General features: G+C 36.5%; 1 protein-coding gene across 1 annotated transcript in view; it reads left to right on the top strand.

The window, feature by feature from the left end:
- Positions 1-27,270, top strand: part of WDR11 (WD repeat domain 11) — an 83,385-nt gene that overhangs the window by 13,730 nt on the left and 42,385 nt on the right. Inside the window, exons 8-13 of the mRNA XM_036735332.1 lie at positions 352-547; positions 821-924; positions 4,814-4,990; positions 12,284-12,368; positions 22,290-22,396; positions 25,370-25,445. Coding sequence (XP_036591227.1) covers positions 352-547; positions 821-924; positions 4,814-4,990; positions 12,284-12,368; positions 22,290-22,396; positions 25,370-25,445 — 745 coding nt within the window. The remainder of the gene's footprint in view (positions 1-351; positions 548-820; positions 925-4,813; positions 4,991-12,283; positions 12,369-22,289; positions 22,397-25,369; positions 25,446-27,270) is intronic.

The raw sequence follows: 27,270 nt of genomic DNA, 5'->3' as shown, positions 1-27,270 counted from the left end.
CTTATATCTTACAGGAGTAATATTCTTGTAGTAATGAAGAGTGAGATTACTAATCACTACACACTGTTATTTGGTCATGTGTCACGGCAATGCCTTTTAAAAAGCATGTCATCAGAAGATTTTGATTCAGGTTGTCATTTCAGACCTTAAATTTGCTGTGTATGCTAACTAGGTATTATCTTTGTCTCCTCTAGGAATTGAATAGTCTTTTGTGATGGAGTCACTATAAAATGGTAGCTTTTATAAAGTGGATTTTTAAAAACATTTGGTCATAGTCCTGTTCCGTTGACATAGTCATGGGATTGAAGTTGTTCATTTCTGGAATAATGTTAGCAATTCTTTTACATAAAGATCCAGATCCAGTTCAGGAGCTGACCTATGATTTGCGAAGCCAGTGTGATGCAATTAGGGTGACCAAAACTGTTCGTCCATTCAGTATGGTGTGTTGTCCTGTTAATGAAAATTCCGCTGCTCTCATTGTGAGTGATGGAAGAGTCATGATATGGGAATTGAAATCTACTGTTTCTTATAGAAACCTTCGTAACAGGTAACTTAATTCTTAGAATTGCACGGCCTTTTAATGTTGTTTTTACTTCAAGCTGTATTACTACTACCATTACTTGGTTTGTAAAATACACGTAATTACTCCAGTGGGAAAAATGAAAAACAAATTAATATTTGGAGATATTTTATGGGCAAAAGAGATAAATACTGGGGGAAAATAACCCTAAAAAACAGTATTAGGACCATAATCTTGTATGTCGTATGAGTTTCAAGTTATTTTGAGATTTGTAAAATTGTAACAACTGTTTCTTTGCAGCAGTTCAGGTGCATCACCTTTATATTCACCAATATCTTTCTGTGGAATTCCTGTAGGAGCATTACAGAATAAACTTCCAGACCTTTCTTTAGATAACATGATTGGTAAGTTTTTGTTTTTTCTCCTAACTTTATTCTGGGCTATGATTTGTGAAGGGAATAGCCACTGATGTGCAATTATATATAAAATTAAGGTTAGAATTTGGAGGACTATAATGTAGAATGGTTTCATGTTTAGTATATAATTGAGGTATAAAGTGTTTAAATTGGAAAATGCCTACATTGTCATAAAATGGAATTTGATTTGTTGGAATTGAAGTTCATTAATGAGAAGCAGCATGACATCATACGGCACAATTAGGAATCCAACGAATTAGTCTCTAGTTCCTCTTCTGTTTTTTTGACTAGCCGCATGGTGTTAGGCAAGCCTTGTCACCTTTTTGAGCCTCAGTTCCTCATTTGACGTTGATGATGATAATATGAGCCCTACCTTCTTCACATTGTGTGTGTGTACGCGTGTTTCTGGGGTGGGCAGTGTGTGGGAGGGGCAGGATGAGAATTAAATCAACATTTTTGGAAGCTGCACACTATGTATAACCTTAGGGATACAAAATCAGAAAAGGGAGGGAGTTCTTTCCCTTAAAGAGTTTGTTTATACTAGATAATTTGTGTAAAAGTACTTTGAAGCATTAAAACAACTCTCCAAATAAAACCAGTATTCTGTCTAAATTATTATAATATGTTTTTGCCCAGTATGTTTTAAGTTCTACAGACATGAAGTGCTTACTCATAGCAAGGCACTCTGTGGGGTTCTGAGGCTATAAACACAAAAAGTAAGCTGTCCTTAGCTTCAAGGAGATTACATGTTAAAATTGGAACTACAAATAAGGATTCTGAGCAGTTTTGAAGAACTCATTTTTACAATTAAGTCAGTCATTAATAACATTGTTTTGTGAAGACAAAATTGAAACACAATTATTTTTAGAAAATTTCTAATTTGAAAAACACTTCTGCCAGAAAATTTTAAGAGAAAAAAAATTGATCAGTTTCTGGGTGACGTGTTTTAAAATATGAAGTTTTTTAAAATCCACAGACTTAATTTTGTATACCCTAATTGGGAAGTTCCCACTGCAAGTATGGTAAAGTTACTCACTAATAGTTTTTCCCCTGTTGTGACTAGATAAGTATTTAGGGATTGGATAATTCTTACTCGTTGCATTTATATTTTTTCTAATTACATACTTACAGTACTATTCATTATAGGAAAGTTTAGTCATAGTTGGCATGGTGTAGGCAATTCGCATCTTGCTCCAAAACCTCATCCTGTCATTTCTGTTTTCATCAGTAGTCAGTTTTTGTCACCCAGATATTCTTCTTCTAATTTCCTAGAGCAGAAGCTTTTGAGTCATCTTTGATTCTTTCCTCCACCCCAGCCCTCATATTGAGTTAGTTCCCAGTTCTGCTGATTTGATCTCTACTGTGGATATCTTCTCTCTTCCCTCCTTTCCATTGCCACTTCCTAAGTTCAGGCCCATATTAATCTCTTGACTGGCTTATCACAATAATGTTGTAACTGTTCTCCCTGCCACCACCTTCTATCCCATGCTTTGGACTGCTGCCAGATTAATCCTTCTGAAGCCAAGTACTAAGGTCATGTCTGTGCTCAAAAGCCTTTAATGACTCCTTCATCCTTAACAAATCCCGTACTTGTTAACTTGCCATTTGGGCTCTGCAGGATCTGGCCCTAACTTAGATTTCTCCCCCTGTCTCCTTCTACTCCCTTCTTGAAAGTCAGGCTGTAGCCAGATTAGAGGGCTTAACATTCTCCACAGGCCCTGAGCTTTCTTGCCTCCACACCCTCACATGGATGAGGCATGGGCCAGCCTTTCTTCCTGGATTGATCATAACCCTTCTGTTAACTGCCTATCAAAAGTCCACCCACAGCCGGAAGTTACTTTTTTCCACACCCATATAAAACTTTTATTTCTCTCTTGTGCCTCTGATCACATTTTTTCAAATATTTTTATTATTTTTTTATATAAGACTTATTCCTCCTGCTATAATGTGAGCCCTTAATGTGGTGCTTTGCTCAGAATAGCTGCTTAATAAATGTTGAATTGAATGTAACACAAACCACAGTTTTCAGAGTAAATTGTCCTTTACAGATAAATAAATGAATGATAAATACATATATCAAAAACCCACAGTTTTAATGCAGCAGGTTAGTTTTTTCATGGAGACATTTTATAGGATTTACAATGCAAAATAACATTTTTAAAGGGACAAAATAGTTTAGATTATGTAGCAATTCTTGACAATACAATTGATTTAAAAGCATTAATTAAGAAAGGCTTTGTTACTTTAAACATTTTAATTATAACTTTTAATTAAACCTTTAATTTGCACTGCAGTGTGTACTCTGTGATAATGGAAAGCATTTTCTTGTTATCCAGTTAAAAGCATTGGACTGATTTATACTCATCCAATAAAGACCATTAAGATGTAAACCACTGGGATATGTTTAAGTGCAAATCCTTTAATGAAGGAAGGATTGAAGAAAGTTCCCTAGTCTAAGAAAGGAGTTGGATTCTATGCTGGGAATACCTAGGATATATACAGAATGTCTTTCATTTTTCATTTTATGCTAATATATTCTCTTAGTTTTTGGTTCCCATGTTAGAGATTTTTTTTTCGTATTTTACATAAAGGTCAATCAGGTAAATTGCCAGATTGCCAACATCTCTTGGGTTTTTTTTTTGTTTGTTTGTTTTTGTTTTTTTAAATTGAGCTTAAATTTTGATATGGGAGTAATTTGTGATCACCATATTTTTTATACTTTACTGTAAACATGTGGCGGGTTTTTGTTTTCAACTTCCCACAGTTTTTTTGTTGGGGAGCAGTTTTTTGTCTTAGCTTTATTTTTTGGTTTTTCATTGATTTGACAATTGAAATATTTATAATGTACTTGGAACTGGTGTATTTGAGACTCAGATAACAGTGACATCTTTAATGTATTATGCAAATAAATATCTCATTGTAAAATTTTAAATTGTAAACTATGCAAGAAACGTAAAGTAACACATCCTAGACACTTGGGGATACAAGGACTAAAATGAGTATTTTCATTTGAACCTGCTATTATCAGTTTGATAGATTGAAGAGCAGTTTACAAAGTTGATTCGATTTTACATTAACTACTTTTCTATCATTGTTCTTAAATAACATTTATCCTAGCTATTTCTAATGCCATCTGTTATTTTATCCCAATTTCTTCTCTTTGCACCGAGACCTTTCTTCATTGCTCTCTAGGCTTAACATTCCCAGTTACCTCATTTGATCCTTGCATGATCTTGAAATCCTTTACCCTTCTGGTTTTTCTTAACCAACTTATCTGTATCTTTTCTAAAATGTGGCCCCAAGTTCCATACATGAGCCTGTAGCTGTGAACTGACAGTGCTCAGCTGTAGTGGTACTACCAGCCCTTTAATCCTAGACACTGCCTGCCCTCAGTGCTCCTTGCCAAGGACAGAACCTTGACTGAAGCCATGAATGGAAAGAGTCTTAAAAGATCATGAACCCAGGAAGGGACATTAAAGATCATCAGATTAACTCATTCATTTAATACATGAGGAAGCAGTCGTTAAAAGTGACTTGCCTGGGGAAGTTTATGTAGCTAGAATTTGAATCCATGCTTCTGGAGGAGCCATAGGGGATGTTGATGGATTCTAGTTAGCAGTACTATAAATATCTTGTAGTCATGCATCTTTTGAGGCTACACAGGGTGGTCCAGTCACATAGCCAAGCAGTGAAATGGGTCCCCTGTGTAGAATCTCCAAGGCTCAGCATGTCTTTTGAAGTGTCCAGGTTCTACTTCTTTAAAATACCATTTTCTTTCTGGAACATAAAATTTATTTTATTGGCAAGTTAAAGTTTTTTTTCTTTTCAGGTCAGAATTGCTTATAATTAATAGGCTGCTATTTTGATTGTAAATCAGGGCAAAGCACAATTGCTGGAGAAGAGCATCTAAGAGGCCCCACCTTGCAGGAAGTGCATCTGAAGTTTCTGCTCACTGGACTTCTTTCAGGACTTCCTTTGCCACAGTTTGCTATCCGTATGTGCCCACCACTTACCACAAAAAATATAAAACTGTATCAGCCACTGCTTGCGGTTGGTGAGTATTTGACCAGTTCTTCTTTAGAATGCTTCACAGTTATATAGTGTAGTAGATGGAATATGTTGTTTATTTTATTTTTTATAATTTATTATTTACTTTTGCATTCTTTTTAAATTTTGAGTTCCAAATGCCCTCTGTCCCTCCTACCCTTCCCCTACTGAGGAGGCAAGGAAAATAATATCTATTATATACATAAGATCATACAAAATATATTTCCATATTAGACATCAGAAAGAAAAAGCAAAAAAAAAGTGTGAACATCATGCTTCGATTTGCGCTCAGAGTTTATCAGTTCTCTCTCTGGAGGTGGATAGCATTTTTTTTATCATGAGTCATTTGGAATTGTCTTGGATCATTGTATCATCGGAACAGCCAAGTCTTTCACAGTTGGTTGTCATTACAACATTGCTGCTACTGTGCACAATAATTGCCCAGTTCTTCTCACTTCACTTTGTATCAGTTCATCTAGGCCTTGCCATGTTTTTTCTGAAACCATCCTACTTGTCATTTCTTATAGCCCATTAGTACTCCATCACAATCATATGCCATACCTTGTTTGGTCATTTCCCACTTCAGTTTCCAATTCTTTGCTATCACAAAAAGAGCTGCTATAAATATTTTTTGTATATGTAGGTCCTTTTCCTTTTTTTTTGATCTCTTTGGGATAGAGACCTAGTAGTGGTATTCATGGGTCAAAGGGTATGCAGTTTTATAGCCCTTTGGGCATAGTTCCAAATTGTTCTCCAGAAGGCTTGGAACAGTTCATAACTCCACCAGCAGTTTATTAGTATATTTATTTTTGCATTTGTCATTTCTAATAGGTGTAAGGTGGTGCCTCAGAGTTTCTTTAATTTGCATTTCTCTTATCAGTTATGATTTAGAGCATTTTTTTCTTATGACTATAAATAGCTTTGATCTCTTATTCTCAAAACTGACTTGATATCCTTTGACCATTTTTCACTTGGGAAATTGCTCTTATTTTTATAAATTTAACTCAGTTCCCTATATATTTGAGAAATGAAATCTTTATCAGAGAAACTTAATGTAAAATTTTTTGATATTTTAATTTTCTGTAGTACCTTTATCAAAATGTAGTTTCCCTGATTATCTCTTTTAATTAGGTCTCTTTTTATTTTTCCTTTATTTGAGGTCATAATTGCTAACCTTGCCTTTTTTACTTAAGAAGCAAAATACACTTTGCTTTAGCCCTTCATTTTAACCCTGTGTATGTCTCTTTGTTTCAAGTTTGTTTCCAACATATTGTTGGATTCTGGTTTCTAATCCATTCTGCTATTCACTTCTGTTTTATAGGTGGGTCCATCCTGTTTAGATTCACAGTTAAAATAACTAACTGTATTTCTCTCCATCCTATTTTCATCCTCCACCCTATTATCTCTTATCCCCTTTTCTTCTATTTCCCTAGTAGATATGATAGACTTCTTTATCCAACCAAGTGTGTGTATATAGTCTTCCCTCTTTTGAACCACTTCCAATGGGAATGAGGTTCTTCAAGCATTGCCCACCACCATTTTCCCTTTCACTGTAAATGTTCTTCCTTGCAAGTCTCTTTTATGTGAGAAAATTTTCCCCATTCTATCTCTCCCTTCTTCTTCTAGTGCACCCCTATTTCTCATCCCTTCATTTGCCTGTTTTTCATATGTTTTTTGGGGGAAGATCATCCTAACGTGATCAACTCACATTCATGTCCTGTCTCTGTAGATTGCTTCTGTTATAATAATAATAAAGTTCTTAGGAGTTCAGGGCAGCTAGGTGGCTCAAAGAGCACTGGGCTTGGAGTCAGGAAGACCTGAGTTCAAATGTGACATCAGATACTAAATAGCTGTATGACTGTGCAAGTCACTTAATTCTGTTTACCTCAGTTTCCTCATCTGTAAAATGAGCCAGAGAAGGAAAAGGCAGACCAGTCCAAGTATCTTTGCCAAGAAAACCCCAAATGAGGACACAACTGAAAAAACAACTAAACAACAACTACTCTTAGGAGTTATATGTGTCATTTTGCCATATAGCAATGTAATGTTTATTGAGTCTTTTATGATTACGGCTTAATGTTTACCTTTTTTTACTTCTCTTGAATTTTGTATTTGAATGTTGAATTTTCTATTCACTCTGGGGTTTTCATTAGGAATGCTTGAAAATCCTCCATTTAATTAAATGCCATTTTCCCCCCGAAGGATTATGCTCATTTTTGCTGAGTAGGTTATTCTTGGTTGCAATCCTAGATTCTTTGCCTTCCAGAATATCATTCCAAGCTTTCTCAGCCTTTAATGTGGAAACTGCTAAATCTTGTATGATCCTAACTGTGACTCCCATGATATTGGAATAGTTTCTTTCTGACTACTTGCAATATTTTCTCCTTAACCTGTTCTGGAATTTGGCTATAATTTTCCTGGAAGTTTTCCTTTTGAGATCTTTTACAAGAGGTGATCAGTGGATCTATTCAGTTATCTCTCTTTGTTCTGTTTTCTCAATCAGTTGCTCTTATGATGAGATATTCCCATTTTCTTCTATTTTTTCATTCTTTTGACTTTTATTATTTCCTAATATCTTGTGGAGTCATTAGCTTCCACTTGCTCAGTTCTAATTTTTAAGGAATTATTTTCCTCAGTCACCTTTCATACCTCTTTTTCTGTTTGGCCAATTCTGCATTTTTTAAGGAGTTCTTTTCTTCAGTGAAGTTTTTTTACCTCCTTTTCTATTTGGCTAATTCTGCTTTTTAAGGTGTTATTTTTTCATTATTTTTTATGTCTCTTACTAAGCTGTTAATTCTCTTTTCACAGTTTTCTTGCATTATTCTCATTTCTTTTCCCAATTTTTCTCTACCATTCTTATCTCTTTAACTCTTCCAGGAATTCTTGCTGACTGGGTACAGTTAGTATTTTTCTTTGAGGCTTTGGTTGTAGCTAGTTTCACATTGCTGTCGTCTTCTGAGTTTGTCTTAGTCTTCCCTGCCACTGTAACAGCTTCTTGTGATCAAGTTCTTTTTCTCTTTTTGTTTTTTGCTCATTTTTCCAGCCTGTTTTCTTTACTTTGAACTTTTCACCTGTCAGTGGGGAGGCACTGTCCCAAGCTTCAGGCTTTTTTATGCTGCTGTATCTGCAAGTTTTCAATATTTTGAAGGTGGGGTGATCTGGGAACAGCTGTGGTCATTGCTCTCCTGGTCTCTGTTCTGGTCTTCATCCAGGAAGGGCCCCTATTTCCCTGCAACTGCAGGTACTAGCTTTCCTCTTGGCCCTGGAACTGTGACCAGATCCTTTGACCTCTTGCAGCCACAGGTGCTAGTGCTCTTCTCTGCCTTAGAACTGTGACCAGGGTCCCTACTCCCTGGTGACCAACCACAAGTTTTCCTCTCCATCGTGGAACTGCAGCCCAGAACTGCTTTGGGTAACAGTGTTGCCAAACAGCACCACCTGCACCCAGTGCCAGGAAAAGGTTCTCTGTAATCTCTTTGATCAGTTGTCTGAATCCCTTACTTTCTCTGAGCTGAGAGTTAGAGGAGCTGCTGCTGCTACTGTGGCCACCTCCAAAGCCCCACCATTGGTGTACGTGCCACACTCTGGGCTGGCTCCTAGCCTGGTGTTACAGACCCCTCCTGCTGAGCACCTAATGTATTCAGGCTAGAAAAATGTCTCACTCTGACCTTTTGTTGACTCTGCTTCTCCAGAATTTGATTTGAGGAGTTATTTTAAAGTTGTTTGGAGGAGAATGTTGGGAGAGTTTAGTTACATTGGTTCCTATTCTCTGCCACCTTGGTTCTGCCTCTGATATATGTTGTTTAGATACTAAAAATCCTTTGTTTTCTGTAGGGGCATGTATGTGTACATATACATATACACATACACATACATGTACATATATATACACGTATACATATATATAGAGTGTATGTGTGTGTGTGTGTGTGTGTGTGTGTGTGTGTGTAATGAGAGCTGTTTTAAATAGGGAGAACCTAAGAACAAAGAACAAAATGACTCTTTTTAAATGTTTCAGTTCTGTTCTTTTATGTTTCTCACATTGCTTGCTCCTCTCCTTTTCCTTAGTCCACAGGAGTATTAAACTTCAGGTCCTCTACCTGGAAACTAGTGGTAGGATCCCTAGACATCCTTTGATGAATATGTGTGACAATGGTATAATGTACAACATTGAATTCTTGCTAGGTGATATCTTTTTTCTTTTCTTTTTTTTTTTTTTTTACAATTTTTACTAACAATTCAGATTTTGGTCTTATGGTTAAAAGCTCAACATTTCTGGTTTTCAGAAAATAAAAAATATCTAATAACTCAAGAACAAAATGTATTATGCCTGTAAAATTTAAAATTATTTAATTTGTATGAGGATGTAAATGTTTTCTTTAAGCACACTTTTAGTTGGCTGCAGGCTCTCTTTTTCAGATAAAAACTTCTGAAATGTAGATATTTTCTTTTAATGTGATCCTGACCACATTATTAATAATTTTCCTATCTTGGATGGTTTATTTGTCAATTTGTTAGTATTAAAATTTCAAGCTTCTTGCCATACACTAATTCTTTTCACTCTGATTCCTATTATGTTTTATCTTCTGAAAGTAACTTGAATTTTGAGGTTCTACACTAACATGTATATCATTATTTTCAAATATGTATCAAGAGATAATTTTTTTAATTATGCCTTACAAATTATTGATTTGTTATAGTAATGTGACTTTTTATGTTAGTTATAATAGAACCTCTGTAATCTGTAAATTCAACACTTTCCCATAGAAAGATGTAACAACAACTAGGCTAGAGTTGGAGACTTTCATTTTAGAATTATTGTACTTGAGAACCACGAGATATAAAATCATTTATTGATAACACATAACAAATCAAAAATATAAGTCCTTTACGATGTGTCCTAAATTCTTTTGTTTATCAGACTCATTTAAGAGAATAATTAGAGGTCACCTTTTGAATAACTTAAGAAGCTATTCTGGGACATTTGAGGGCTAGGAAACACTGCATGTGGAAAGTGTTACTTCAGCGATTTTTCTAGGGAAACAAGGGATTCTAAGAGGCGATAGTAAGATAAAATAAAGAGAATATTCCAGGCATAGGGTATTGAGTTACTGAGACAGAAGATGGAATATCTTGTGTAAGGATAGCAGGAAGGCAAATTTGGCTAGATTGTAGCATGAGAGAAGGGAAGTAATGTATGAAAAGGCTGGAAAGGTAGGGTGGAGCCAGATCGTAAAAGGGCTTTAAAAGTTAAACAGTGGAACTAATTTGATTCTAGATTAAATAGAGTATATTGTATAGCAAACTGACAAAGTCAGATCTGCACTTTGGGAAAATCCCTTTGGGTGCTTTGTGGTGGATGAATTGTAGAAGGGAGAGACCAGAGTTAGTATGGTAATAGTGCAGGCAACAGATGATGAGGTTCTGAACTAGGGTAGTAGCCATGTAGAGAAAAGGAGATGGGAGCTTGTGGAAGTAGAAATGAAAAGATTAGGCAGCTGATTGGATATATGTAGAGTGAAAGTCAAGAATCATCTGATCGTAAACATTCTTGACTGGAAGTATGCTGGTGCATTTGACAGAAATGAGTGAATTCAGAAGAGAGGTGGATTGGTCGGGTTTTGGGGAGGGAGAGGGAGGACAGAATATAAGTTAAATTATCTAGTAAGCAGTTGGAAATATATGACTGGAGCTCAGGAGCGACTGGGGCAGGATATATAAATATGGGAGTCATGCAGAGATAACGGTAATTAAATCCATGGGAGCTAGTGAGATTAGTAAGTGATTTAGAGACTCAGATCTAGGGTAGAGTGGGGAATAACATGGATTTGACATGATGGTGATGAACCAGCAAAGGAGAATGAGAGAGTGAATGGTCAGATATGTAATAGGAGAACTAGGTGGAAGCAGTGTCAAGAAAACCAGGTGAGAAAGAGTATCCAGGAAAAGAGGGTGGTCAACATTGTCCATTGCTACAGAGAAATGAAGAAGGATGATTAAGAAGAGGCCATTATAATTGGCAATTAAGGGATTGGTAACTTCGGACTGAGCAGTTTTGGTTGAGTGCTGAGAGTGGAACTACATTGCAAATCATAGAACAAAGGTGATAGATATAAGATGGCATTTTCTGTAAGTTTTCTCCATGGAAGGAAGAAGTGATAGAAATTGTTAGCTTGCTGGGTTGTTAGGGTATTATGAGGGTTTTTTTCAGGATGGGAGAGACTTGAAGACAGTAGGGAAAGAACTAGATTGTGAGTCAGTCAACAGGTATTTATTAATCACTTATTATATATGCTGTGGATACAAAGAAATGCAAAAACTTGCTCCCTGCCCTCAAGGATCTCACATTCTGATGGAGAAGACAACGTGCATATAACAATGTACATTTAAGATATAATCAGTGCAGAGGGATGATAATTTCATGAGTAAGATTCTAGCAGGAGGAAGGACCAGGAAGGGCCTTCTGCAGAAGGGGGGCTTTGAGAGAGTAGTAAAGCTGAGAGGAGGAGGGCGAAGAGAGAGACAACATTTCAGTGGAAAGGCATAAAGTCAGGAGATGGAAGAATAGCAGCTAGGTTGGGGTAGCTAAATCTTAAAGTGAAGGGAAGAGAATGAAATATAAAAGGGGTGGACAGGTAGGAAGGGGCCAGCTCAAAGAGACAGATTAGGATTTGGGGGCAATTGAGACAGTTTATCCTTCTTGAGTTCTTTTCTTTTCTCCCATTGTCTATGAACTTTCAAAGATCACAGACAGTGGCCTATCAGTCATACTTACCTGTTGTTAATACAATATTAGGACATTTACTGTGACCGTGGCTTCAAGGCTCATTTATTGATAATGCATTCATGTTAAAATTTGAACCTTTGTAATAATTACCCGCAGAATTCTATAATGACTCCTTGGACAAATGCTAAAATTCCTCTTGAAGACTACATAAAAAGTAAATGCAGAAATAGCAGAAGTCTAAACTTCATGGCCTTCATGCAGTTTCAGCAACCAAGTAGCAATAAATTCCCAAAACTTTTGAATCAGAGTACAAGGTCTTGATGTCCATCGAATTAATATTTTAAAACTTCATTGACAACCAGTCCTCCAAGTACTCTCCAAGTACCTAAGCTAAGTTCTGTCTTTGTTGCTAGAGGAAGAAAAAAGAACATTTTCTCTGGGGTAGATTTTGAAATAGTGGGGTGGTAGGAAATGTTATGAGGCAGTTAAATCTAGGTAAAGGAAAATCCTTTATTCTTATTTGGAATTGGACTTAAGGACATGTTAAATCTTTTTGTTTCATCATTTTTCTAGGCACAAGTAATGGTTCTGTGCTGGTGTACCATCTTACCAGTGGGCTGTTGCACAAGGAATTAAGTATTCACTCTTGTGAAGTCAAGTGAGTATATCTTTACAGGAGCAGTTTATTTGTTTGGAGTTAAAATTACACTAAAAAATGACACTAAAAAAATTGAAACTGGGGGGGAAAGATAGCTTTTATATCTCTTTAACTATACTGAGTGTTGTTCAGTAGCAAACAATATGCTCTGATTATGGGATCACAGGCCTAGAGCCTGTAAAGTCCAACTTCTTATTTTAGTTTATGTCAGTTATTCCTAGGTGTCCAGTGGGCAATGATAGAATTAGAATTTGAACCTGGCTTTTCTGACTCCATGTCTACCATCTTCCCACTGTATCATGCCATAAATAGTTCATTATAAATGTTGAATTAAGAATGTGAAATTTTTAAATAAAGTTCTTGTTAATCATGAGTGAGCTCTCACTGTTTGCTTGTTCATAGAACATCGTGCTATTGCGAATTCTTTCTCTGTTTTATTACTACATCTTATTTATTTGATTTTTCAGACTCTTGCTTTTTTTCTCAGTAAAATCATCATGTGTTATTTAGTTATTTAGTGTGTCTTTCATTCCTATGATGAGAAATAATGCTGTGTAATAAAACATTGAAACCAAATAAACCACATTTACTGTAAAATAATGACATTTTGGTTATAGTTAATTCAGTCAGTTAACTTTTACGGGTGGTATTTTTTGTTAGTTTAAATGCTATCAGAAAAGGCTCGAATGGATGGGTGAATGAAACGTTTCTTAAGCTCTTAACTTTACACACACTTATTTCTACAGCACTTGTTACACACAATACAAAGCACTGTGAATACACACAGAAAAGCTAGACAGGGCTCTGCTCCCTGAGAGCTCCTATTCTAATGACCAGCCAGCACAGGTGGGAGGTTGTAGCTGCAAATCAGATGAAAAGAGTAAGTGATAGTGCCTCTTCTTTAATGGTGTTTCCACTGATAAAATCCTGTCAGTTTCTGATGCTGGCCCATTGTCCTGGGCTCTCTCCATCAGGGTTCAAGGGGAGAACCTGGTGATTTGACAGTGTCTGCCTGTCCCTTAGAGTGTCTCGATGCTTTAGCTGCACTTGCTTTCTTGCCCTTTCAGTGACATTTGGTTGTCAGTTGGTGGGGAGGGCTGGCCCCTGTTTCATAGTACTTGCCTCCCCAGATAATGGCTGTGAGGAATGGGCTAGAAACAGGATCAGTGGTCCAAGGGGTGCTGTCACTCTCAGGGCTCTTGTTGCCTGTCTTCCTGTTGATAGCAGTTGGTCAGCTTTTATTGGTGGTGATGATAAGGAAAGTGGACTCCTGTAGTGATTTCTCCCCTCACTTACATTACTGCTGTGAGTGGCTGGACTAAAAGTAGATTAGGATGTTTGGCAGGTACTTCTATTCCTAAGCAATTGGTAGTAAACTCTGTTGGGTTTAGGGTCCTGGGCTGTCTCCATAAAGTAGAATCCAAGGTGAGATGATAGTTAAGGTGGTAGTTGTGGTAAGACTTGCTTGGTCCATCCTGCCTTAAACCCAAATCACTCTGGTTCTCAGTGGCTGGCCAGTCTCAGCTGGTCAGATGTAAATAGCTCTGTTTTGGCCAGAAACCTGAGGGTCTTCCCCTCCTGAGTTGATTTTTTTTTTTTGACTAGGTAAAAGGCCATTCTTTGCCTCATTTCTTACCACTGAATGGGTATTGCCTTAGTCAAACTGAGACCTGGGAAAGACCTTAGCTTAAAAGGCCAAGGTGTCCCACTGCATCTGGGGCCATTGCTATATCCAAATGGCTGCAGAGGAGAAAGTGAGACTGGTGACTTTGCACAGCCCTCTCAGTTAAATCCAACTCACTGGCAAGTCATAGCATCACTTTCTTTATGTCATGGTCCTCTTCGAGAATGAAGGACAAACCACAGCATGGTTGATCCAGGCTGCCTCCTATCTTCCCTTCAGGGTTCCCTGCTACTTCAGCTGAGCTGGCCTTCCTGCCTTCTTTGTATATGAAGTATATGTCTATGGACATAGAAATATGATAGAGTAAGACAGGAGTCTGTCTTATGGATGTAAGGAGATCTGGAATTGGACGTTACAGAGATTAGAGTAAAGCTCCAAGGTCCGTATTAGAAGAGCAGACATACTTTGGTATGTGTGAGAAGTAGTGAGAAGAGTAAAGAGTGCCTTGGAACTTCTCTGGATCCTCTTTAACAGTTTGCACATTGAACAACTGTCTTCTTTTCTTAGCCCTAATGTGGTTGGTAATGACATTTTAATGTCAAGTTCGCATTTCATTATGAATTTTTTGAACTGGCTATTTTTTAAAGTAAGTTTAAATATAATTAGCATCCACTATTGCTGCTTTTCACCTTCCTAGTTAAAAAAGAAGAAAAATAAAACCCCCTAGTTAAAAAAGAAAGAAAAACAAAACTCTTGCTATAAATCTTCATAGTTAAGCAGAACATATTTCCACATTGACCATATCTCTTCAGAAATATGTTCCACACTGCACTCCTGTTCCCCCACCTCTTTGTAAGGAGTTAGGTAGCATGTTTCATCATTAGTCCTCCAAAATTGTAGGTGGTCATTACACTGATCAGAGTTCTTAAATCCTCTGAATGTGTTGGTCCTGACAATGTTCCCATCACTGCATAAATTATTCTCTTGTTTCTACTCATCTCACTCTGCATCTGTTCATACAAGTCTCTTCAGGTTTCCCTGAAACTATTTTCCTTATTACTTTCTATAGCCCAGCATCCATCTCAGGTACATACTGTAATATGTTTAGCTATTCCCTGTTTGATGGGCACCCCATCATTGTCCAACTCTTTGCCATCTAAAAAAAAAAACTTTATATTTTTGTACATCCTTATTTACAGTTTGTTTTGCTTAAGACTGACCCCTCCCTCTAATTTGCCTTTTGCCCCTTTCCCTTCTATTTTCCTGTTGAGTGAAATGTACCTCTGTACTCAGTTGTATGTTTGAACATTATCCCTTCTTTTGATCCATTCAGATGAGAGTGAAGTTCAAGTGTCAGCCACGCCCTCCACCACTTCCTTCTTTTTTGTAGAGACTTCTTTTTGCACACTCCAACTATGTGAGATAACTTTCCCTAATCCTCCCCTCCCTTCCCTCCTTTAGTGTATTATTCTTCCCCTCCCCTTCCATTCTTTTAAAAGATTATCCAGACATAACAGAATTACCTTCCCAGGCCTTCTGTCTAGTTAATCTTGTTCTTGGCCCCTAATGAAGGTAGGGTTCAGAGAGGACATATGTATCTCCATATTAGAGTGTAAGCGGTTTTTCCTTTAGTTCTTTATAATTGTACATCTTTACCTTTTTTTGTTTCTCTTAACTCCTGTGTTTGAACTTTAGGGTATCTATACAGTTATGATCTTTTCCTCAGGAATGCTTGAAAGTCCTATATTTCATTAATGCCCATTTTTTCCCCTGTAGGATTATACTCAATTTTGCTGGGCAAGTTATTCTTGGCTTCTGGACTGTTGTGTTCCAAGCTTTCTCCTATTTTGTAGTAGTGACTGCTAAAATGTGTGTGATCCTTACTGTAACTTCTCAAGACTTGAATTCTTTATTTCTGACTACCTGCAGTATTTTCTTTTCTTTGAGCTGAAAGCTCTGGATATTGGCTGTAATGTTCCTGGGAGTATTTATTTTGGCCTTTAAGGGAGTGACTGGATTCTTTCTTTTTATTCATTGCCCTTTGGTTCTAAGAGACTTGGACAGTTTTCAAGATTTCGTGAAATGTCTAGACCCTTGTTGCTTTCAGTCCAGTGATTCTTAAATTTTTTCTCTTCAATCTGCTTTCCAGGTCATTTGTTTTTGCTGTGAAATGTCTTACAATCTATTGTATTTTTTTCAGTAGATTGAATTTGTTTTGATCTTTCTTGTATCATAGAGTAATCAACTTTTATTTGGCTCATTCTGTTTTTTAGAGAGTTTGTTGCTTGTACATGGTTTTGTACCTCTTGTACCATTTTATTAATTCGCTTTTCATTTCTTTCTTCTGTAGTTCTGATTTCTTTTCCAATTTTTTTCTGTACTCTTCTCATTTTATTTATTAAAAACATTTTAAACTCTTGCTTGTGCTCTTCTAGGAATTCTACTTGAATTTTGGGCCCAAGTGTGTTTTGAAGCTTTGCTTTGTAGATGTTTTAGAGTCATTGCCCTTCTGGGTTTGTGTGTTAAACATTCCTATCCCCATAATAGCTTTTTATTGTGGGTTACTTTTTTTGTTTAGTCATCCTTTTAGCCTGTTTCCTGACTTTGTTCTTGGTGTGAGAGCCAGATTCTGTGCACTTTTGGTGGAAATGTCTACGTTGGTCGTGTTGGTGCCAATACCCTTCTTTGGGTATTGATATATTGTTCCAGGCTCTCAGGGACAGCTCAGGCCAGAAATCTGCAAGCTTTCAGTGCTCCCAAAGTAATGGTGTGATCGCTGCCCTCCCCTCTACCTAGTGTGGTCTCTGCAAGTTTCTGATAGGGGTTTTGGTTGGAGCAACAGGCCTGTGGGCTTTCCCTGTTTGGAGTTTCAGTAGACTGCTGTTGGATTTAGCCACTGTCAACTGGCTGGAAAGCTTTTCTTATTCAGTGAAAGACTATGTGCTCCCTTTTGTTCTGAGATTTCTGCTGTAGTTATTCTGCTGCAGGCTTCAGACTGGGCTGGAGGCTGGAATTGAGACTACCCTCCATTTCTGGGATCTAAGCAGCAATATAGCTACTTCTGAACTTATTCCTTGTTCAATACACAATCTAGGGCCCATAACCATCCACCTCTCATTCTGAAATGTCATCCCTAGGCATGGGTCTTCTCCTCAGTCTTCCTTGGATCTGTGACTTGGAACTGGGTAGTAAGTGATGGACCTATAATTGGGCATTTGTTTCTACAATAAGCCCCGCCGCTGTGCTGGATCCGGGATGTTCTTTTGTTCTGGTTCACAGCCAGTCCCTTGTCCTGGAGTACAGGTGCATGACAAGCTCTTGGCTGTCCTCCATCCCCATGTCTGTAAACCTTTCTGCTTCCCAATACTTACCTGGGCTGGAAAAATGACTCACTATGATTTTTTTTTTTTTGGATTTCCTGATCATGTTTTAGAGTTTTCTAGATTTCTTCAGAAGGCTTTTTTTTAGTGAGTTGAGGAGGAATTAAGCTAACTTCTTCATACTACCCTTAAAGTACTACTCCTAAAATAGTTATTTTCCGTGGACTCATAAATAAACTGTAACCAAAGGCTTTTCCTATTACTTTGTGCATGAGATATTATATTACATTTTTGTTGTTTAGTCATTTTCAGTCATGTCCAACTCCACAGACATGACCCCATTTGGTGTTTTCTTGGCAAAGGTACTGAAGTGATTTGCTATTTCCTTCTCCAGCACATTTTACGGATAAGGAGCTAAGGCAAAAAGGGTTAAGTGACTTGCCCAGGGCCACACAGCTAGTATGTGTCTGAGGTCATATTTGAACTCACGTCTTTCGGACTTCAGGAACTCAATCCAGCGTTCACTCCACTGTGCTGCCATGATTCCCCTTAATTGACATTTTCAAGATCATTCACATTTTACTTTGCATGATTCACCCCAGGAGGATGCTGTCTTTGTTTCTTTAATGTAGGTATGATATAAAAAATAAAAACCATTATAAAATTTCTTGTTATTTGTAATAATAACTCACCATTAAAGCCACACTAATTTAGCTAATGCTAAACTATTCTTTTTACATGATAATTTAGAAGTTCAATTTTTAAAAACTTTTTTGCCTATGCTGTATAAATACTTCAACCCACTTTCACAGTCACTTTAGTTGCATAAATGCATGTTGGTGTGTCCTTTTCAACTGTGGCTGATTATAGTTTGTGGTTTGTTTTGTTTGACCAAGTTTCAGCTATAATTTTAGATTTTCTTTTGGAAGTTTTGTACAACCAGTAGCCGTTTAGTTTGAATGTTTTCTGGGATTGTTATTGTTTATGCAGTGAGCCTAGTTGAAAAGTATAGCCCGATGCCATTTGTGATAATCCAAACCTTCGTAGAGCCTGGCACAGGGCCTGGAGCATGCAGGGCATTTCATAAATGCATGTGGGGTCGATAGATAACAATAGCAGGTTACTTTTGGATCTTGGTCATCTTTAGTTGGTTTTCAGATTTTAACTGCTGTTATTGCAGTTATCCTGAGTAGTCGTTGGAAACTATTACCATGTGCTTGTATTGGCTCTAAACTGGCTGAGAAAGGCCTGTGATTCGGGAAGACCAGAGCTCATGTCCCAGCTGCTATATGGTGGTTTTGTGACTGTAGTCAAATCCCTTAACCTCTCGGAGGCCCAGACCACTCTCTGATTGACAGAAGAGTAGCTGGTTTTCATAGGTAAATAAGTGTTTTCTCACTGAGTTCCCTGTGCCAGTGAAATCTCAGGTCTAGTTAAAAGAACATTATTTGCTACAAACACTGCCTCCCCACATAATGCAGGCTGATTGAATCTGGTCAGTTGTCCGGCTGACATGAGGCCTCAAATACCATCCTAAGTGGTCAGCAAATCATTTTGTATTCTTAGTGTCTATTTGGACAACCAAGAAAATAGCAGTCTGATCTTGAGAGTGTAGTACTCTCTTGTTTTTAACAATAGCTTTATTTTCCCATGTTTGGAAAATAATTCCTTATCTCACCTGTCTTGGATCCCAGTTTGAGGTTATATTTTCTCTAAGAAGATTCCAGAAATACTCCTGGAATCCCATCCAAGCCAACATCCTGTGAATAACACTAGTTTTTCCATGTCCTGTAAAGGGAAGTTAAAACAACTTTGTGCTCTTGTCATATAGTGCAAATTCTAGCAAATTGTAGGAAAAAACGGCATCTGAGTCATGGGGGTAAACAGAAAATGAAACGTCTAAAAAGGAAACTAGGATGGGGGAAAAGAAGCAAGGAACAAAGGCAAATTTATAAATAGGTAATCCTACCAGAAATGGGAAAACTTGGAACAGCATGTTAAATCCATGGGCCTATTTTAGAGGAATAATTTAATTTATAGTGTAACATTGGTGGGCTGGATTGCCAGGTAGAGAAGTTTGTATTTAATGCAGTAGGAAGCCACTATAGATTATGAGCAGGAGATGGATGATGAAAAGAGTTATTTAGGAAAATTGGCCTCTGAGAAGTATATTGGATTAACTGGAGGAAAGGAGAACTGAAGTGAGGGAGATGGCCACCACACTAACATAAAAAGTAGGTAATATTGATGGCATATGTTACAGCACCAAAATAAAGCAACCCACTATGTAGTTTAGTATGGTTCTCTCTCTTTCCCCCCTTTCTCTGAGGAAACTGAGATCCAGAGGTAAAGTGACTTGCCCAAGGCACTTGAGTCTTCTGACTTCATATAGTGTACTTACTGAGTGATGCACAACCACTCATCCGCATTTGAACCAGACCACTAAAGCTTCTAATGCATGGGGTGCATATAATCGGGTTGCTGGGGTGCTTATAAACAGGCCCCTCCACTTCTTCATCTAAAAAACCTGAGGGTTGGAATAGATAGTGACTGTCCGATAGTCTAAGGTCCTTTACATTGGTATGATCTATTTCTTTTTTTTTTAATTTAAATTTATTTATTTAACATATTTAGTTTTCAGCATTTATTTTCACAACAGTTTGAATTACAAATTTTCTCCCCATTTCTACCCTCCCCCCCCACTCCAAGATGGCATATATTCTGGTTGCCCTGTTCCCCAGTCAGCCCCCCCCTCTATCAACCCCCTCCCCTCTCATCCTCTTTTCCCTTCCTTTCTTTAGGGCAAGATAAATTTCTACGCCCCATTGCCTGTGTATCTGATTTTTTAGTTGCATGCAAAAACTTTTTTTTTTGTTTTTTGAACATCTGTTTTTAAAACTTTTAGTTCCAAATTCTCTCCCCTCTTCCCTTCCCACCCACCCTCCCTAAGAAGTCGAGCAATTCAACCTAGGTCACATGTGTATCATTATGTATAACCTTTCCACACTACTCATGTTGTGAAAGACTAACTTCATTTTGCTCCTTCCCAACCCATCCCGCTTTACTGAATTTTCTCCCTTGACCCTGTCCCCTTTCCAAAGTGTTTGTTTTGATTACCTCCACCCCATCTGCCCTCCCCTCTATCATCCCCCTCCTTTTATTTTTTTTTTTTATCTTCCTCCCTCTTCTTTCCTGTGGGGTAAGATACCCAACAGAGTATGTATGGTATTCCCTCCTCAGGCCAAATCTGATGAGAGCAAGGTTCACTCATTCCCCCCTCACCTGCCCTCTCCCCTCCTCCCACAGAACTGCTTCCTCTTGCCACCTTTATTCGAGATAATCCATCCCATTCTATCTCTCCCTATCTCCCTCTCTCAGTATGTTGCTCTCTCATCCCTTAATTTCATTTTATTTCTTTTAGATATCTTCCCTTCATCTTCAACTCACCCTGTGTCTGCTCTCTCTCTTTTACATACATATATATATATATATACACACATACATATACACCTATATATATATATATACACATACATACATATACACATAGATATATACATACATACACACACATATATATATATACATATGCATATTCCCTTCAACTACCCTAATACTGAGGTCTCATGAATCATACACATCATCTTTCCATGTAGGAATGTAAACAAAACAGTTCAACTTTAGTAAGTCCCTTGCAATTTCTGTTTCTTGATTACCTTTTCATGCTTCTCTTGATTCTTGTGTTTGAAAGTCAAATTTTCTATTCAGTTCTGGTCTTTTCACTGAGAAAGCTTGAAAGTCCTCTATTTTATTGAAAATCCATATTTTGCCTTGGAACATGATACTCAGTTTTGCTGGGTAGGTGATTCTAGGTTTTAATCCTAGCTCCATTGACCTCCGGAATATCGCATTCCAAGCCCTTCGATCTCTTAATGTAGAAGCTGCCAGATCTTGGATTATTCTGATTGGGTTTCCACAATACTCAAATTGTTTCTTTCTGGCTGCTTGCAGTATTTTCTCCTTGATCTGGGAGCTCTGGAATTTGGGGACAATATTCCTGGGAGATTTCTTTTTGGGATCTATTTGAGGAGGCAATCGATGGATTCTTTTAATTTCTATTTTGCCCTGTGGCTCTAGAATATCAGGGCAGTTCTCCTTGATAATTTCTTGAAAGATGGTATCTAGGCTCTTTTTTTGATCATGGCTTTCAGGTAGTCCAATAATTTTTAAATTATCTCTCCTGGATCTATTTTCCAGGTCAGTGGTTTTTCCAATGAGATATTTCACATTGTCTTCCATTTTTTCATTCCTTTGGTTCTGTTTTATAATATCCTGATTTCTCATAAAGTCACTAGCTTCCACTATGATCTATTTCTTAATAGAGTATTTTAAATGTTCATCTCAGTCTATCACCATGAGATGTTTCTTTGTTGTTGTTCAATTCTGGATCACCTGTAAGGACTTTTCTGACTCTGTATCTGTGTCTTGAGAACTTCAACCTTATGAAATCTTACCACACATTTCATGTTCCTTCCTTAACTTCGAGCTTCACAAGTAGCCAACTACTTCATTTGAGTTAGATTCCCAAATATAGCAAATTTCAGCAGCCTATTTTGAATATTTCAAGAAAATGTTCTTTTTTAAGTAATTGGGATGCCCTTGCAGTTTTCAAACTACAGCCCCCACTGAACAGTGTAGTGATTTCATGCTGTTTTCTGCGTTTTGCCTGCTGTGGACTTAATAACCTCGATATTTTGTAGTTACATATAGAAATATAATTTTTATTAGAAATAAGCTCATCCCAAGTTGGAAAATTAGTGTTGATGGGTTTCTAAGTAGAAAGGTCACATTATTATTTTTATATGCGCGTGTGTGTGTCTGTGTCTAACCTTATTTGTTTCACTCGTGCAAAAATGTTACTTCCAAAATGTTTTTCTAACTTTAAATATCATATCTCCTTGTTTGAAATTTCTGTAGGGGTATTGAATGGACAAGTTTGACTGGTTTTCTTTCATTTGCTACCTCAACACCCAACAACTTGGGATTAGTGAGAAATGAGCTTCAGCTGGTTGATCTTCCAACAGGTTTGTATTTTTAGGTTTATCTCCCTCACTTCCATACCCCCAACACCCATGCAGTCTACATAAGGGCAAGAATATTTTATCATTTTTTTTTTAATATTACCAGCACCTTGCATAATGCCTTGTACTAGTCAGTACTTAATTGCTTGTTGAATTTAAACAAATTTAGAATATAGTCCTATTCTTAGAAATTGATATTAAATAATAATATGTCTTAAAGTCCTTTCTGTGCATGATTTTTCCTGAATATTTGGTTTGTAAGCATAGAATTTTAGAGTTGGAAAGGAACCATATATCTAATTCAGTCACTTCATGTCCTAGATGAGGAAACTAAGCCCCATCAGAAGCCTAGTTTGTAGCCAGGCTGGAACTAAGATTTCAGTCTCTCATATCTTCCAGTCTGGTGTGCTCTTTCTTCCCTGCCTTCCTGCCTTTTGTCTATTTTTCCCCCAGTAGTTACTTATTTGGGAGAGTGGGGTGCAAGAAGCAAGGTGGGGGAGGCTATAAAATTATGGAAATCTATCATCTTTTTGTGTGGAAAACATATTCCCCTCCCTTCCAGAAAAGAAAAGAATTCAAATTCCTTCTGTCATCATACACGTATCATTCAAAATTCTTAACATTTTTAAAAGGTAGCTTCCTATACATATGAACCTCTATGTATTTTCAGCAGTTATCCGTAATCACCTAATAAATTTTAAAATACATTTGTGAAGTCAGTCTTTTACTAAATTTTCTGTTAAATACTTTGGTCTTTGAAGAATACTCTTTGAAAGGTCTTAAAGGTTAAAGAATCCACAAATTTAGAATATTTGGTTATCATTGGATCACTGAGTAAGGGAAATTAATATAAGAAAGTGAAGGCTTTATGTTGGAAAACACCCTTGTAATTTTATTTGTTCAGGATTGTTAAAATCTAGAACTGCATAAATTTCAAGTAGAAGAATGTGAAAGTACACATATGCCAATAATTCTAAATTATTTTATAGTTCATTCAGTGGTTTTTAAATGGAGGATTTTTGATAAAACTTTTTGTACGTTCCTTTAAAGTACTATAGTATTATTAGCAGTGCTCCATGTTTCCACTAATAAAACATCTGCAGGCATTTGTAATAATTATTGCCTCTTGTAATTTTTAAAGTATATTTCTAAAAATACCATCATCTGTAATAGTAGCGTTCATCATTGAACCATAAAGCACCAGTTCTACCTCTGGACTGTTGTTCCCAGGGTATAGTTGAGTAAGATTTCCAAGTTCCATGGACTTCTGGCATCAGTGCCAGAATGCATAGCCACTGTACTTAAACACCTTTCTCTGGTATCTCAGTAAATAAAATAACTGCTCTATTTTTTCCAGTTATTCTTTCCACAAATTTCCAAGTTGTTAGACAACTTAATACACATTTCTCTCTTTCTCTCATCATGATTAACCATGAAATACTGCATTCTTTTATTGTAGGAAAAACATTAAAATAAAATTCCTCCTAAAAGGAATTAGCCCCTCCCCCATGCACACACACACACCCTTGACATAAAAACTCATGTTTTGAAAGGGTTATTTCCTATCAATAAAAGCCTTGTTGTAACAGTGTATTAACTCATATCTAACATGGATTTCCCTTTTGGGGAAAATTTTTTTTTTTTATACACAAATAACTATTGCTGCTGTAGATAACAGGAATTTTTTCCCAATCATTTTGAGGCAAGGAAAGCAATGCAAAATCACTAGTTCCTTTTAAAATTGTTGCCATCATCACTTCAGTAAGTAATGTTGAAATGGTTTGGCAGTGTGGATGAAAGAAGAAATCCAGGTTTTGTTTTGTTTTTTAGACTGGCTAAATTTTGACTCTTTGTATGACCTACTTGTTTTTGTTGGTCATTGCTTAATTTCCTCAAGTATAGAGAATTAGGTTATATTTTTATTAATTACCATAGTTTAAGAAGGATATTAATAAAAATGGAGAGATTTTAGAAGAGGGCCTTTTGTGAACCAATGTGAATTGGTTGAAGAAACTGGAGATATGTAATTTGGGGATAAGACTTAGGAGGAATATGATAGCTGTCTTTAAATATATGAAGTGCTGTCACATGAAGGAGGGATTACACTTACTCTGTTTAGCCCTCATTGGTAGAATCAGGAACAGTGGATGGAGGATTCGGGGAGGCTACTTTAGCTTCCATGTCAGGAAAATCTTGAAAAATGGAACATGTTGCTTCAGGAGGTAGCATATTCCACCTCCTTGGAGGTCTTCAAACAGCCTAAATAACAATTTGTTGGGTATATTACAGTGAAGTATATGGTTTTGACCAGAGAAACTATGAGGTCCCTTTCAACTCTCAAATTCTTCGATCTTCTGATAATTTTTATACTGTAATATTATAATACAGTGGCTATCCTTCAGCAGTTATAGTGGAAAATAAAGATAATTGCATGAAAATTTCACACTTGTAAGTATAGTTTAGTACATATATAGAAAATTATAGGTATGATCATGTTAGAAAATGTTTTATATCAGTAAATTGTATATGAGACAAGAAACCATGAGACAAATAGAAGCTTGACATTTTAAAAGTTTTTTCCTAGATAAAGCTTTGGAAGTATAAGAACTTGATGTATTTTATTTGGTATGTAAGTATTTCATATAATGGTGAATTTTCATAGGCACTTTGAGATTTTTATAGATAAAGCTTAGAAATTAAATTGTTTGAAAACCACAAAAAGAAATGAAGACCATAGTGCCCATGAAAATTTACTTCTTTTTAGATATTTTAATTTAGGTATTTTAAGTCCTATCAGTTTTTACGTTACTAGTAATTTTTTTTAGGAAGTAGAAAGTGTGCTAACAGAAAAATAGAATGAGAAAAGATAAGCATAGATAAGGAAGAATACGACTAGTTTTTTTTATATTAGTTTAACTTCTTGTGCGTCCTTGATATTTTCTAGACTTTTTTCCATAAATAATATTTATGTCATAGGCAGAAGCATTGCATTTCGTGGTGAGAGGGGCAATGATGAGCCAGCCATTGAAATGATTAAAGTGTCTCACTTGAAGTAAGTATGTCAGCCTGAGCAAGCTATTGTGCTATTATATTTGGGTCTTATATTGATGTCATTATGAATACAGTGAGAGCCTAAAGAATCCTATTTGTTATTTTTCCAGGATACTTTAGGGAAAAAAAAACCCGATGTTTTGTGATTATACCTCAGAAAATATGTTGGTCATAGCAATAGTTTGTTACAGTTTTTCATTGTAAATTTATGCCAATCTGGGGGAGGTCCTTTTTTTTTTTTTTTCAAAATTTCATTCTTTCTAAAACCATTAAGGTGAATCTTGTTCTACCAACATCTCTGTTAATTTAAATGTTCTTCATCCTCTTAGAAAGTGTTACTAACAACAGAATATTCCTGGAAATTGAAAGTAAATGCTCACTTTCTTTTTATATATAAGTAAAGATCGCAAATCAGTTATTTAAACTGTTTCCTTAACTATTGATGGACTTGGATTTGGGAAACTGAGCTCAAATTCTGCCTCTTGACACTTCTATCTGTATGAACCAGAACAAGTCAATTAACCATTATGTTTGAATCAGTTTCTAGGATTTAACATCCTAAATAGTTATAAATAGATTGTTATCTCTCTTAGAAGGAGTTCCCACACCAAGAGTTGTCCTTTGCTAATGCAATCACAAATCCTTCATGTATTTGTTTAATTTTTGTTGGTGGTATTTTAAACTAAATGATATCTTAAAAATTAACAGCTAACAAATGGTTGCTTTTAAAAATTGACTTTATTTAAAGTCAATTAATATAGTAAGATATTACTGTAACATACTATCTTTAAAAAGGACCCCTGCATTGGACTTATTTGTAATAAATAAGAGCTAGATAAAAATATTCATTCTTGTGTTTAGTATTCACATTGTATACTGGAATTGTGTTTATGTTCTTTAAAATGTAGCTACAAAATGTCACTTTTACTAGCTAGGCTTAATTCTTCAAATTTCTTTAAGATGCGGCATGTAAGTCCTATTCTAGAGCCTCATTTTGGCATAGACTTGCCCTTGGAATGCTGGTAGAATACAAGTTCTGTCCAGTTCTAGCAAAGTCCTAGCAGCAGACTGTCATGCCAGGAAGAGTTGTACAAGTTCAGAGAGGCTTATCAGTTGCTGATGAAACAGTCTGCTAAGGCCTCAAGCAGTTGCTTCCAGCTTGAGTGGACTAAATACCCATACAGATGAAATCATCATTCTTCTCAAATATTGAAGTATGAAGTACAGTACTAGAATAGGATACTCGCAGTAAAAGCAAAGTAAAGTTTTGGCCTAGTTGTTCATAGCAATGTATGTAGGCTCCTTGAGGCCAGAGACTATTGTTGCTTTCCAGTCCCCAGTGCTTAGTACAGTGCCAAGCATGTAGCACACTATTAAAAATGATTGTTGACTTATTAGCATAAATATATAATGATTCTTTAAATTTTTCATTTTACAGAATGATAATCACTAGAAAGATTTGGTCATTTCAATGAAATTGTCTTAGTTTAAAAAAACTGTCTTCTCTTCTTTTTTGATAGTTTCTATCATAATCCCCCTGTGCTGTACCTCGTTATTTGCTATAAACTCTAAATTCTACTATCCTAAATTTCCTCAGGTTTTGACTGCTCCAGAAAGGGGCCAGGGGGGAGAGGAAGGGGACAGACCTCTCAGTCAGATGTCACATATTCACATAAAGGTTTATTGGTCTTTTCTCCAGTTCTGGAACCATGAATTATGATCAAATCAACTCTGCCATTGGACAGCTAACACTTTTCAAAGTGTGTTATTTCCCTCAAATATAAGTTTCTTGAGAGCAAGAACTGTCCTTGCTTTTTCATTTGAAT

Source organism: Trichosurus vulpecula, chromosome 8 (genome assembly GCF_011100635.1).
Source record: "Trichosurus vulpecula isolate mTriVul1 chromosome 8, mTriVul1.pri, whole genome shotgun sequence".
Taxonomy (NCBI): domain Eukaryota; kingdom Metazoa; phylum Chordata; class Mammalia; order Diprotodontia; family Phalangeridae; genus Trichosurus; species Trichosurus vulpecula.
This window is presented reverse-complemented; position numbering and strand designations above follow the sequence as displayed.